Source organism: Loxodonta africana, chromosome 22 (assembly GCF_030014295.1).
Source record: "Loxodonta africana isolate mLoxAfr1 chromosome 22, mLoxAfr1.hap2, whole genome shotgun sequence".
Taxonomy (NCBI): Eukaryota; Metazoa; Chordata; class Mammalia; order Proboscidea; family Elephantidae; genus Loxodonta; species Loxodonta africana.
In genome coordinates, this window is record NC_087363.1 from 25,155,012 (window position 1) to 25,168,955 (window position 13,944).

Below are 13,944 nucleotides of genomic sequence, written 5' to 3' on the forward strand. Positions count from 1 at the left end.
AGTTTTTTTTCCCCATTGAGTTAAAGATATGCCCTAAATTGACATTTTTCATTGTTTTTTTATGCATTAAAGAAATGAGTATGTTTATGATAGGATTTCCAACAAAAATATTTCAGTGAACCCTCAGATGTATAGGTCTTAACTGAATTGTTCTTATGATTTTCTTTCTTTAAAAGTCATGCTTCTTCAGTCAAAGAGTTCTTTATAGACATGACAGAACATTACATTTGTAAAATGACATCACCATTAGAGTAAATAGTATTGCATGGTAGTAAGAGTCCAAAATAAAAAGTCAGTAGAATTTACATCTAAGATTTTTTTACACCAAGGGCATGAGGAGTTTTGAAGCTATGAACAAGTCTGTTATATAATTTAACTTCAAGGGGTTGGAAGTATTTGACTGTACACCCTGTCCCACAGTGCCATTTTTCTGGTTGTTTCCACATTGTGATAACTAAAACTTAAACTGTTGGCCTTCCGTAATTGCAATGCTTGACAAATAAAGGAAATCTTCCATCCTCATTGAATTTGTGGAAACACCATACCTTAGAAATGCATTGACAAAACCAAATAAAAAAATGCATTAACCTTGAACATAGTTTGTGGTAGCTTCTCTGATTTGGGAAATAAAATTTGTTACTTTTGTTAGCAGTATTACCACATTTGTTTCAACATCATTTTAGTAACAAGCAGAGGTGCTTGGTGCCTTCATCCTTAAAATATTATTCATTGATCTTAAGGAAAGGAAACCACTGTCTTAAGTTTCTAAGCAGAAGAACTATATCCAACTATGGAACAGTTATAATCAATGATATAATATTTGCTTGATTTCTTAATAGATAAGAATTTCATAAGATTAAAAACACTACAGATTAAACATTGCTAGATGTAATTGCACAGAACTGAAAAACAACTGAATGTTAATAAACTTATTTCCTATAATCTGTTCTTGATAAAAATATGTAACCTAAAGTTAATTATGAAGTATTAATCAGATAAATAGGTTATTGGATATTCTAGAAGACAGCTGGTCTAAATTCTTCAAAAATTATAATGTCATAAAATACCTCCCTCCCAAAAGAAGGCAAGGATTAAAGGAAACTGAAGAGACAGGTATAGCATATGCAATGTGGAATCGTTGATCAGGTTCTGGATTGGGGAGAAAAATCTGTAAAGGACATTTCTGGGACACTTGGGATGCATTCGCAAAACCTCCAGAAATCAGATAAATGTCAGAGCTGTTATGCATCTCTCTGTGGTTCTCTTTCTCTGAACTTTGGCTTCTTTTCTGTAGGAAGATGAAGATCCTAGCAAAGGTGATCAGAGTCGGTCAGTTGACCCTGGTGAAGATAATGTAACAGAGCAGACCAATCACATTATTATTCCCAGCTATGCATCATGGTTTGATTATAACTGGTGAGTAGCCCATTCCATTCTGTGAACATAGTACTTAGGAGTAGAAAAACTTTCCTTGATAGCACGTTCTGTCTTTCTGCTCAAGTCTCTACGTCAGTAATCACTGAAAAAAAAGGGTGATTCTGAGTGATTTTTGTCTTTGGATGTGTTTTTCAAAACAATCTAGGGTCGGAAGCTAGATCGTGTAGTAACTTAGGGTTATAAAATTATATATGCTTGAATCTAACTCATTTTATATCTATTACAATTCAGACAGAGTACTTGAGTATTTAATAGTTAATAAAAATTGATGTTCATTATATGATTTTAAAACATTAAAGAAATATACATAGAAAAAATAGATCATACAACTCATAAATAGCCACATTTTTATAGAAAACGTTTTAGCGTTAGGACGCATTTCAGATTTAAAGTGTGGTATGGTGAGAGAGTTCAGGGAAACATCTCCTCAATGTCCTCCCTCTGCTGTAGAGCAACCCTTTGGCACCTGTCGAGCACGGTTGTGAATAGTGGAGTCCTAGGTATCTTATTTATCAGTTCCTTGTGAGGGCTGTCCCATTTGGCTGATTTTTTGCTTGTTTTTGACTTTTAAATGTATATACCAGAACTTACCCCTCCAAGTAAATGTTAGCTTCTCTAAAGTAATTTTATTGAAGGTTTGTGTACTTATTCCAGTGACATGGCCATTACTTAAAATTTGGGGGTTCTTTCTTGGATCTTTGCCACCTTTCAATGATTATGCATTATCATCCTTTAAGGATAGATAGATTTTAAAAAATGGATTTAGAATAAAATATATTCTAAAAATAAAATACATATTGTATAATGTACTGTATGTACATATATCTTAATGATTAATAACATTTTACAAAATTACCGTTGTTTTTTCCTAAATGTTTAAAATTAGCAATATAATCTTAGTAAAAGCAGTAGATCACTTAAAAAATTTTTCACTACAAAGTATCTAGGGGCTGGCTAAAGGCACGTTGATGTTAAGAGCCTGGGAAACTGATTATGGTAAATTCTGTTGTCTTTTGGCTGGTTATTCGTTATTTCATCAGTTTGTTTTGCCATGCCGTCCTACTTTGATTTTTGTCAGCAGAGTTACAAAGAGCTCTTCATATCCTGTGGCTCCTCATGTAGTCATGAGTAATGACAAGAAAGTAATAAAGTTCTGTTATGGGAATAGGTAACCTATGATAACTACTGGGGATGAGGAAGGGAAGGCTCAGGTCCTTTAACTTCATTATATGCTGTTAATACATAGTAATTTGTGCAAGGCAGTTTTGATAAGCAGTGTTCAGTTTTTTGATTTATCAGTTTTACTTTGAAAATTAAAGAAGCTCAGTTCAAATCTTAAGATACGCTTTTTCACGAAGACTGCCGATCCTCTTTTTCTGTCAGTATTCACGTGATTGAACGGCGTGCTCTTCCTGAGTTTTTCAATGGAAAAAACAAATCCAAGACTCCAGAAATGTGAGTGAACTATAAAGATGTAAATTGTAAAACCGTTAACAAACTTTAGTGAGACCAGTGTTTAGAAAAATTGTGTGCGTGTGGTGGGGGCTCTGAAAGTGCACTTCTGACTAAACTGTTACTGGCTCTTGGAAATTTGCAATTATCTTATTACATTCAGAACAGTGTTCACATCTCAACTGCACAGCCTTCCTTGCTTCAAAGGAAGTTCTATTTTCTTCTTCCTAAATCTTGAACTGCATGCATATTAGCTATTGTAATTAAAATTGAATTCAGTAACAGGTATACACTAAAATGAGTTCAGGTTTCCTCTAAGTCCTTCCAACTTTCGTGTGTATATGTGTTATGGATTATATATATTTATGTATAAAAATCTAGGAGAAAATGGAGCCTTTATCTTCCTGGTTAATGACTAGATATGATGATATGGCTGCATATCAATTGATCTTAACTGTAGAATGCATTGCATTGGAAATGGAAAAACATTTATTCAGAAGGATAAAGTTTGCTAGGAATTATTTTTGCCAAGTCTCCTCTCTCTGGTGTCCCTGTTAGTATACACTTCGAGAAACCATTGCCCCTAAAATGAATCCACATCTATCATACTATAAAGACTCTTCCAAAAATTATCATCATGGTATTAATCTGTTGTCTTTTATAGACCTGTGACTGCACAAATAGATGTCTCTTGTTTAAACTGTTAGGCAAGGACTAACTTCTGTAATTGTCCACAAAAAACACGTAGTGTAAAACAGGTCATTGAGTAATAAATATTTTCTGGTGGTAGTTTGTCCGTGGTAGTTTGAGATTCTAAGTTTAAATGTCAGTGATAAATCCAGCCTTCCCATAACAAAGCTGTAATGAGTCATTTAAAACTGGAATCAAAGATACGGCATGAGAAGCCATGATATTTTTTCTACCTGTTCAGGCGCTGATGTGTTCTTCTAGCCTATTTGCCTGTTGGAAACATTTGGAAATACTTACAGTTATATCACAGTCTTCTGTTTAAAAGCACAACATAGCATTTTAGGCAATTTTACTTCGTAAACGTGCCTTTCTGTCGTCTTTGTTTATGTACTGGTACTTACACGTGGGCCTTTTTGAGCAATGTACTTTTCCTACTCTAATGGAGCTGATCGTAACCTGCCAAATTTATATTTCACTCGTGTGCCATGAACTGTTCCTAGGTTTCAACAGTCATAACATTCTTAAGTATTTTGTGGCAGAAATGCTTGGGTACCTTGTGGAATCTGCTGTAACTCAGTCTCACATTTGATCTCCTTTTTTATGTGTTCTTGTTTTATGGATGAGTTCACCCTTATGGGTTCTACTTGTTGCCCACCTGGAAACCTCTTGAAAAAGCTGCCAGCCAGAAGGTGCACAGCTGTTGTTAGAACCAAATGCATGTGTGGCTCTAGGAAGAATATAGAAATGAGATGGAGCAGAGGTTGAGAGTATGGATTCTAGAGCTGCCTGTGATCCCTGGCAAAAACTTTAACCACTCTGCTTCAGCTTCCTTATGTGTAAATGGAATGATAATGTACCCTACCTTACGGGGCAATTTGTGAGGATTAAATGAACAGCTTCGTGGAAAGTGCTTAGAAGAGTGCCTGGCACACAATAAATGTTAGATATGTGATAGTTAGGGAGACAACCTAAGTAACCATGTGTTAGTTGCAAATTCTGCAGGCAACTAAGGTTTTCCCTTTTGTCCTCCGTGATCAGGTTTTTTGGTTATGTTACTTCACATTAAACTTCATCAGATTATGCTTATATTATTTGTTGTTGTGAAACAAGTAAACAGGTTTTTGGGGGAAGGGCGGGGGAGGAACATATTTAGTTTTTTACCCTGAGTTTCACTCATGATTATAAAAACTCAGTATCACTGTTGTTTGTTGGACTGTTGTCTTAATTTTTTGTTGTATTTGATCTTGAAGAATCTGAAGATATTTGACTCTATGAGTTACTGTTCATGAGAGGATGTTCCATCCACTCTATGAATTCCGCCATTGCTTTTTAGATACCTGGCATATCGGAATTTTATGATTGATACCTATCGCCTGAATCCCCAAGAGTATTTAACCAGCACTGCTTGTCGGAGGAACTTGACCGGAGACGTATGTGCCGTGATGAGGTAAAGGGCCCCTCTTTTCTCAGACATTTCGCTGAGGTGATGACTGATGCAGTGCCATCTAATGTTTGGTTTATTCATCAAGAAAGCATCCACTTTAATCAAACACCTAAACCTTATGTCTTTCTTTAGGGGTTGAATATTTTGAATCCCTTGGCACTTTCTCCTCTCTTTCAGATCTTTCTATTTACATATTTTATCGTATAGTCCCATTATAAAATGACCAAGGATAAATGGTGGGCTGAAATGGGGTAGATGAGCTCTCTTGCCCTCGATGCGTCTAAAGAAAAAAAACAAAATGTGGATCTCCTTCTGTAAATGTGGTTTATTTGTTAGTTCTTTCATCATGGATGTAAATGAGCTTTTGTTCTTTGATTTCTGTGATTGAAACTGTTGGGCTTCATTATTGGGTTTTGAGGTGCTGTATCGGGAACATTACTTTCAGTTTGTAGAATATGCCCCTCATACAGTAAACGAAAATCGTCAGGTACTTTGTGGTAGTTCACTGCCTACAGGAAATATATTTAGCTTTGTCTTTGGTTTTTGCTTTTTATTGTAACGTGGTGATTGTGGAGGACGTTGGATAATTCTGTAGGTTTTAACTTCCAGAACTTTATTCCTTAGGGTTCATGCCTTTTTAGAGCAGTGGGGGCTCGTTAATTACCAAGTGGATCCTGAAAGTCGACCCATGGCAATGGGACCTCCTCCTACTCCTCATTTCAATGTATTAGCTGATACCCCCTCTGGGCTTGTGCCGCTTCACCTTCGATCACCTCAGGTAAATTATTGCTTCATTTCTTCAGGTCTGAATGGTAACAGACAGCCATTTATAGCACTCCTCCTCAGGAATAATTACAATTGTAATGCAGTAGACAGGGCTGTTTCTTTGCTGATTCTTTTATTTTTCTCATCTACAGTAAATGTTTGCATCCGTAAGAATATTTACTGGTTAAAGTTATAGCCTCCTCCTACCCAAGATTCTGTGCCTTAGCGTATCAAATTATAAATTTGCTGTCATACTTGTACCCCCCTTTACCTTTCTGTCATGACAAGACATTAATTGCAAGCAGATTCCACAAAAACATTCACGTGTACTTCTTCCCATCAGTTTATGTCTTAGAAGTGGAAATAAACAATTTTTGTAACTTAGTCTGATCTTTGGAAAGAGGACGTCTATATGTACATTCTTGAAAAGACTGTTATATCAGACAGGAGATGTATAACGTTAAATTAGAATGATAAGTCAAACTTAAGGTATAAATTGCTCTCATTGAGGAATAGAAGATTATGTTAAAGAAAATTTGTTGTCTGTCTCCTCTGTGACTTAGTGAGGCACCAAGAATGTTTCTCACGTGTTGAATTTTTGTTAGAAGTGTGGCATGGAGGTGTATTTATTTTTTGTCTAAAAGCAGGAGAGGTTTAAGCGTCTGTATTAAATAATTTTTTTTAACTTCTATCCTCGTGATTTGGTGGAGATTAATACAGCCATTTATCATTTACCTGACTCATAGGTCCCTGCTGCTCAGCAGATGTTAAATTTTCCTGAAAAGAACAAGGAAAAACCAATTGATTTGCAGAACTTTGGGCTTCGTACTGACATTTACTCTAAGAAAACCTTAGCAAAGGTAAGGATTCTTCTTTAGCCCCAGATGGACTAAATTGAGCAAGTTACTCTTTGTCCCTATTCTTTTTAGTAAACATCAATTTCCGTAAGAAATATAATTTATTTTATATAGTGCAAGGGAAAGAACTTCCTTCTCAATTCTGATGGCATTTTATAAAATAAAAATCACTCATCTTACCTTTTTTCTTCAGTCCAGTTAGCAGCTAGATACTTTAAAAAAATAACTGATTAACATTAGAGGAAAAGGTGGAGAATTTCAACAGAGAATTAATTGGAATGTTTAAAAGAATCAAATATTCTAGAACTGAAAAATATATCTGAAATTAAGTCATTGGGTGGTCATAACAGCAGACTGAACACAGGAGAAGACAGGATCTGTGAACTCAAAGAAAGATTAGTAGATACATTAAAACTGAAGCACCAAGAGAAAAATTATAGGCAAGGGAGGAGACAAAGAGAAGAAAGTATAAGAGACACATAAAAACCAAAAAACCAAACTGGTTGCTGTCGAGTCGATTCCAACTCATAGTGACCCTATAGGACAGAGTAGAACTGCCCCACAGGGTGTCTAGCGAGTGTCAAGAAGCAGCTGGTGGATTCAAACTGTGGACCTTGTGGTTAGCAGCTGAGCTCTTAACCACTGCGTCACCAGGGCTCCAAGAGACAAATGAGATACATTCAAAAAAATTAATATTTATAATTAGAGTCCCACATAAAGAGAAGGAATGGATCAGAAACGATATTTAAAGATCAAAAAGCTGAAAATTTTCCAAAACTAGTAAAAAGATATCAACTCACAAAATAAGAGGCTGAACAGATCCAAATTTAGACACAGAGAAAACCACACCTAGGCACATTATGCTTAACCTGCTAAAAGCAGCCAAAAGAGAGTGGATGAGTCAGTGGGGGAGGGAGGATATATTAAATAGAAAAGAACAATAGTAAAACTGATGGCCGACTTTTCAACAGAAATGACAGAAGCCAGAGGACAATGTAATAACATCTTTGTGCTGAAAGAAAAACTGTCAACACTAGAATTCTATATCCCATGGAAATACCTTTCAAAACAAAGTACAGTAAAGGTGTACCTTCTGATTAAAAAAAAAAAATACCTTTTAAACAAAAGGCGAGAGAACTTATCACTAGCATATACTGTAAGAAAACTAAAGAACGAAGAGAACTTGTTCTAGATGGGAGCACATGTGTATGAGTAGTAAGCAAGAGGACAGGAAAGGGTAAATATTTGGTTAAATACAAAGTAATGTCGACTGAACAAAAATAATCACCTGGGGGTTTAACTTGTAGACCCCATGCATCTGTCAGTTTATTGTACTGTGGTGGATTGTTGTTTTGATGCTGGAAGCTATGCCTCAGCTCTCTCAAATACCAGCAGGGTCACCCATGGGTGGACAGGTTTCAGTGAAGCTTCCAGACTAAGACAGACAAGGAAGAAGGAACTAGCAGTCTACTTCTGAAAAAACTGACCAGTGACAGCCTTTTGAATAGCTGCGGAACATTGTCTGGTATACTGCTAGAAGATGAGCCCATCCAGTTGGAAGACACTCAAAATACAAAAAAGCAAAGATGTCACCTTGAAGACTGAGGTGCGCCTGACCCAAATCATGGTATTTTCAGTTACCTCGTACGCATGTGAAAGCTGGACAATGAATAAGAAAGACGGAATAAGAATTGATGCCTTTGAATTATGGTGTTGGCGAAGAATATTGAAAATACAAGGGACTGCCAAAAGAACAAACAAATCTGTCTTGGAAGAAGTATAACCAGAATGCTCCTTAGAAGCAGGGATGTTGAGACGACATCTAACATACTTTGGACATGTTATCAGGAGGGACTAGTCCCTGGAGAAGGACATTATGCTCGGTAAGGTACAGGATCAGTGATAAAGGGGAAGATACTTGACGAGATGGATTGACACAGTGGCTGCAACAATGGGCTCAAGCATAGCAACGATTGTGAGAATGATGTGGGAGTGGGCAGTGTTTCATTCTGTTGTACAGAGAATCGCTGTGAGTCAGAACTGACTTGACAGCACCTAACGATGGCAACGGCTATTATAAGTAATCTAGAGATGATTTAAAGTATACAGGAGGATGTACATAGGTTATATAAAAATATCACACCATCTTATATAAGGGACTTGAGCATCCATGGATTTTGGTATCTGCAGGGTATCCTGGAACCAATCCCCTGAGGATACCGAGGGACAACTGTATATTCGGAATTAATAGCATTTACAGCTAAAGAGTAACATCAAGCATACTACACATCGAGCCCTCTGTAAATCTCTGAATGGAACAAGATCTGTAAATCAAGAAGTACAGATCAGTTGATAATTGTAATTTTAACACAGTACAAACTTGGTTTTACTGTCACACTCCTGTGTTTGCATGAACTGTGAGCTATACAAGACACACGCAGAAAGTTATTTGGAGTGAAAATCACTTGCGTCCCTAGACGAGATGTGGACTCTAATGGTAAGATACAACAAAATCCAGACCAACCGCCCTCCATTCAGTTCCAACTCGTAATGACTCCACGTGTGTCAGGGTAGAAACTCTGCTCCAAAGGGTTTTCAGTGGCTGATTATTTGGAAGTAGAGCACCAGGCCTTTCTTTGACATCACCTCTGGGTGGACTCTAACAACCAGCCTTTCAGTTAGCAGTCAAGCACTTAAGCATTTGTGCCACCCAGGGACATCCGAGGTGTGGGGATTGTTTTCATCAAGAAATGTTAAAAAATGACACAATATGAACTTGTTGCAATTGGAAACAAGAACCCATCAGAGTACTTTATTTATTTAAATTGTGTTTTAGGTGAAAGTTTAAAGTGCAAATTTGTTTTCATTCAAAAATTTTATATACATACTGTTTTGTGACATTAGTGGCAGTGCCCACAATGTGTCAGTATGCTCCCCCTTTCCATTTCCACCTTGGGTTTGCTGTGTCCATTCATCCAGTTTTCATGCTTTCCTGCCTTCTCATCTTTGTTTTTGGGGAGGTGTTGCCCATCAGAGTACTTTATTTTATTTTTTAATTTTTATTGTGCTTTAAGTGAAAGATTACAAATCAAGTCAGTCTCTCACACAAAAGCTTATGTACATCTTGCTACGTAACTCCCAATTGCTCTCCCGCAATGAGATGCTCCCTCCCCCCACTCTCTTCTTTTCGTGTCCATTTCACCAGCTTCTAACTCCCTCTACCTTCTCATCTCCCCTCCAGACAGGAGATGCCAACATAGTCTGAAGTGTCCACCTGATCCAAGAAACTCACTCCTCACGAGCATCCCTCTCCATCCCATTGTCCAGTCCAATCCCTCTCTGAAGAGTTGGCTTTGGGATTGGTTCCTATTCTGGCCCAACAGAAGGTCTGGGGGCCATGACCACCGGGATCCTTCTAGTCCCATTAAGTTTGGTCTTTTACAAGAATTTGGGGTCTGCATCCCACTGCTTTCTTGCTCCCTCAGGGGTTCTCTGTTGTGTTCCCCTCATCAGAGTACTTTCAGTGTAGTATATTTTGTTCTTGAATCTTGGAAAAAGCTTTCCTCTTAAGTTACAAAAAAATGTAATTATGTTTGTAATATTACAGCGAACTCATGGTAAACATTTGAACACTGTGCCTTTTTGGCTCATAAAAGATGTTATCTAATAAGATACTGGAAGGAATATATTCAAATAGTTCATGAGTCTTTGATCTTTATAATAAAGCAGTCTTTCTCTTGGAAGTTTAAGCTCCTTAAATATTTCATTTCTGTTACTCAGGGACTTTCTGGTTTTCATAAAATGGTCTGCTGAGCTTAGAAAAGAATCTGGTTGAGCCTTTTCTTCAGCCTCTTAAAGCTTAGTAAATAATTTCTGTTTTTGTGTCTTTAGAGTAAAGGTGCTAGTGCTGGAAGAGAATGGACTGAACAGGAAACCCTTCTGCTCCTGGAGGTGAGTAGATTAATGGTGGTGCCCTTTTATCCACATTTGACATTTGAATTTTTGAAATACCTATGGAATTTACCCTGAAAGTTCTTGATTTTTTGGAGCTGTTTGTTTTTAAGTATTACACGAGAGAGGACACACTCTCAGAAGAGATCAAGCCTGAATATGTTCTTTTTTGGCCTAGGTCTGTTTGTCGTTTTTGTTTGTTTGTTTAATCTGTTGCCAACATTTAAAACAAGTATTGGAGCTTTGAAATAGAAGTCTAGATTTGTACTTCTCACCAAAATTTGAAAAAGCTGGCAGTTCTGGGCCTTCATTGCTATGTAGCAATAAGTTGGTGGCCCTAAATATCAGATCCCCCACATGTCTGTCAGTTTGTCGTACTGTGGGGTCTTGTGTGTTGCCGTGATGCTGGAAGCTATGCCACCAGTATTCAGATACCATCAGGGCCACCCATGGAGGACAGGTTTCAGCTGAGCTTCTAGACTAAGACTGACTAGGAAGGAGGACCCGGCTGTCTACTTCTGAAAAGCATTAGCCAGTGAAAACCTTACGAATAGCAGTGGAACATTGTCTGATGTAGTGCTGGAAGATGAGCCCCCCAGGTTGGAAGACACTTAAAAGATGACAGGGGAAGAGCTGCCTCCTCAAAGTAGAGTCCACCTTAATGACATGGGTGCAGTCAAGCTTTCGGGACCTTCATTCACTGATGTAGCACTACTCAAAATGAGAAGAAACAGCTACGAACATCAATTAATAATCGGAACCTGGAATGTACGAAGTATGAATCTAGGAAAATTGGAAAACATCAGAAATGAAATGGAACGTATAAACATCGATATGCTAGGCGTTAGTGAGCTGAAATGGACTGGTATTGGCCATTTTGAAATGGACAGTCATATAGTCTACTATGCTGGGAATGACAGCTTGAAGAGGAATGGTGTTGCATTCATTGTCAAAAAGAACATTTCAAGATCTATCCTGAAGTATAGCGCTGTCAGTGATAGGATAATATCCATATGCCTACAAGGAAGACCAGTTAATACAACTATTATTCACATTTATACACCAGCCACTAAGGCCAAAGATGAAGAAATAGAAGATTTTTATCAGCTGCTGCAGTCTGAAATTGATCGAACATGCAGTCAAGATGCATTGATAATTACTGGTGACTGGAACGCGAAAGTTGGAAACAAAGAAGGATCGGTAGTTGGAAAATACGGCCTTGGTGATAGAAACAATGCTGGAGATCGAATGATAGAATTTTGTAAGACCAACAACTTCTTCATTGCAAATACCTTCTTTCACCAACATAAATGGCAGCTATACACATGGACCTGGCCGGATGGAACACAGAGGAATCAAATTGACTACATCTGCGGAAAGAGACAATGGAAAAACTTGATTATCATCAGTCAGAATAAGGCCAGGGGCTGACTGTGGAACAGACCATCAATTGCTCATATGCAAGTTCAAGCTGAAACTGAAGAATATCAGAGCAAGCCCATGAGAGCCAAAATATGACCTTGAGTATATCCCACCTGAATTTAGAGACTGTCTGAAGAATAGATTTGATGCATTGAACACTAGTGATCGAAGACCAGATGAGTTGTAGAATGACATCAAGGACATCATCCATGAAGAAAGCAAGAGGTCATTGAAAAGACAGGAAGGAAAGAAAACACCAAGATGGATGTCAGAGGAGACTCTGAAACTTGCTTATGAACGTCGAACAGCTAAATCAAAAGGAAAAAATGATGAAGTAGAAGAATTGAACAGAAGATTTCAAATGGCGACTTGGGAAGTAAAGTATTATAATGACATGTGCAAAGAGCTGGAGATAGAAAACCAAAAGGGATTAACATGCTCAGCATTTCTCAAGCCGAAAGAACGGAAGAAAAAATTGAAGCCTCGAGTTGCAATAGTGGAGGATTCTATGGGGAAAATATTAAACAATGCAGGAAGCATCGAAAGAAGATGGAAGGAATACACAGAGTCATTATACCAAAAAGAATTAGTAGATGTTCAACGATTTCAAGAGGTGGCATATGATCAGGAACCGATGGTACTGAAGGAAGAAGTCCAAGCTGCACTGAAGGCATTGGTGAAAAACAAGGCTCCAGGAATTGACAGAATATCAATTGAGATGTTTCAACAAACAGATGCAGCACTGGAGGTGCTCACTCATCTATGCCAAGGAATATGGAAGACAGCTTCCTGGCCAACTGGCTGGAAGAGATCCATATTTATGCCAATTCCCAAGAAAGGTGATCCAACCAAATGTGGAAATGATCTAACAATAACATTAACATCACAGGCAAGCAAAATTTTGCTGAAGATCATTCAAAGGCAGCTGTAGCAGTATATTGACAGGGAACTGCCAGAAATTCAGGCTGGATTCAGAAGAGAACGTGGAACCAGGGATATCATTGCTGATGTGAGATGGATTCTGGCTGAAAGCACAGAATACCAGAAGGATGTTTACCTGTGTTTTATTGACTATGCAAAGGCATTCGAGTGTGTGGATCATAACAAATATGGATAACATTGCGAAGAACGGGAATTCCAGAACACTTAATTGTGCTCATGAGGACCCTATACGCAGATCAAGAGGCAGTTGTTCGGACAGTACGGGGGTTACTGATTGGTTTAAAGTCAGGAAAGGTGTGCGTCAGGGTTGTATCCTTTCACCGTAACTATTCAACCTGTATGCTGAGGAAATAATCGGAGAAGCTGGACTATACGAAGAAGAACAGGGTGTCAGGATTGGAGGAAGACTTATTAACAACCTGTGCTATGCAGATAAAACCTTGCTTGCTGAAAGTGAAAAGGACTTGAAGCACTTACTAATGAAGATCAAAGACCACAGCATTCAGTATGGATTGCACCTCAACATAAAACAAAAAAACCTCACAGCTGGACCAGTGAGCAACATCATGATAAATGGAAAAAAAGATTGAAGTTGTCAAAGATTTCATTTTACTTGGATCCACAATCAACAGCCGTGGAGGCAGCAGTCAAGAAATCAAACAACGGATTGCATTGGGTAAATCTGCTGCAAAGGACCTCTTTAAAGTGTTGAAAAGCAAAGATGTCACCTTGAAGACTAAGGTGCGCCTGACCCAAGCCATGGTATTTTCAGTCGCATCATATGCATGTGAAAACTGGACAATGAATAAGGAAGACCGAAAAAGAATTGACGCCTTTGAATTGTGGTGTTGGTGAAGAATATACCATGGATTGCCAAAAGAACGAACAAATCTGTCTTAGAAGAAATACAACCGGAATGCTCCTTAGAAGCAAGGATGGCAAGACTGTGTCTTCCATACTTTGGACATGTTGTCAGGAGGGATC

General features: G+C 37.9%; 1 protein-coding gene across 3 annotated transcripts in view; it reads left to right on the forward strand.

Moving 5' to 3' along the window:
- The window catches only part of SMARCC1 (SWI/SNF related, matrix associated, actin dependent regulator of chromatin subfamily c member 1), a 173,113-nt gene that overhangs the window by 100,096 nt on the left and 59,073 nt on the right, over positions 1-13,944 (forward strand). For all 3 annotated transcript variants that reach the window (XM_023547771.2, XM_023547772.2, XM_003409685.4), the window contains exons 14-19: positions 1,295-1,416; positions 2,821-2,892; positions 4,913-5,026; positions 5,648-5,801; positions 6,535-6,648; positions 10,537-10,596. In XM_023547771.2, the coding sequence (XP_023403539.1) occupies positions 1,295-1,416; positions 2,821-2,892; positions 4,913-5,026; positions 5,648-5,801; positions 6,535-6,648; positions 10,537-10,596 (636 nt within the window). The remainder of the gene's footprint in view (positions 1-1,294; positions 1,417-2,820; positions 2,893-4,912; positions 5,027-5,647; positions 5,802-6,534; positions 6,649-10,536; positions 10,597-13,944) is intronic.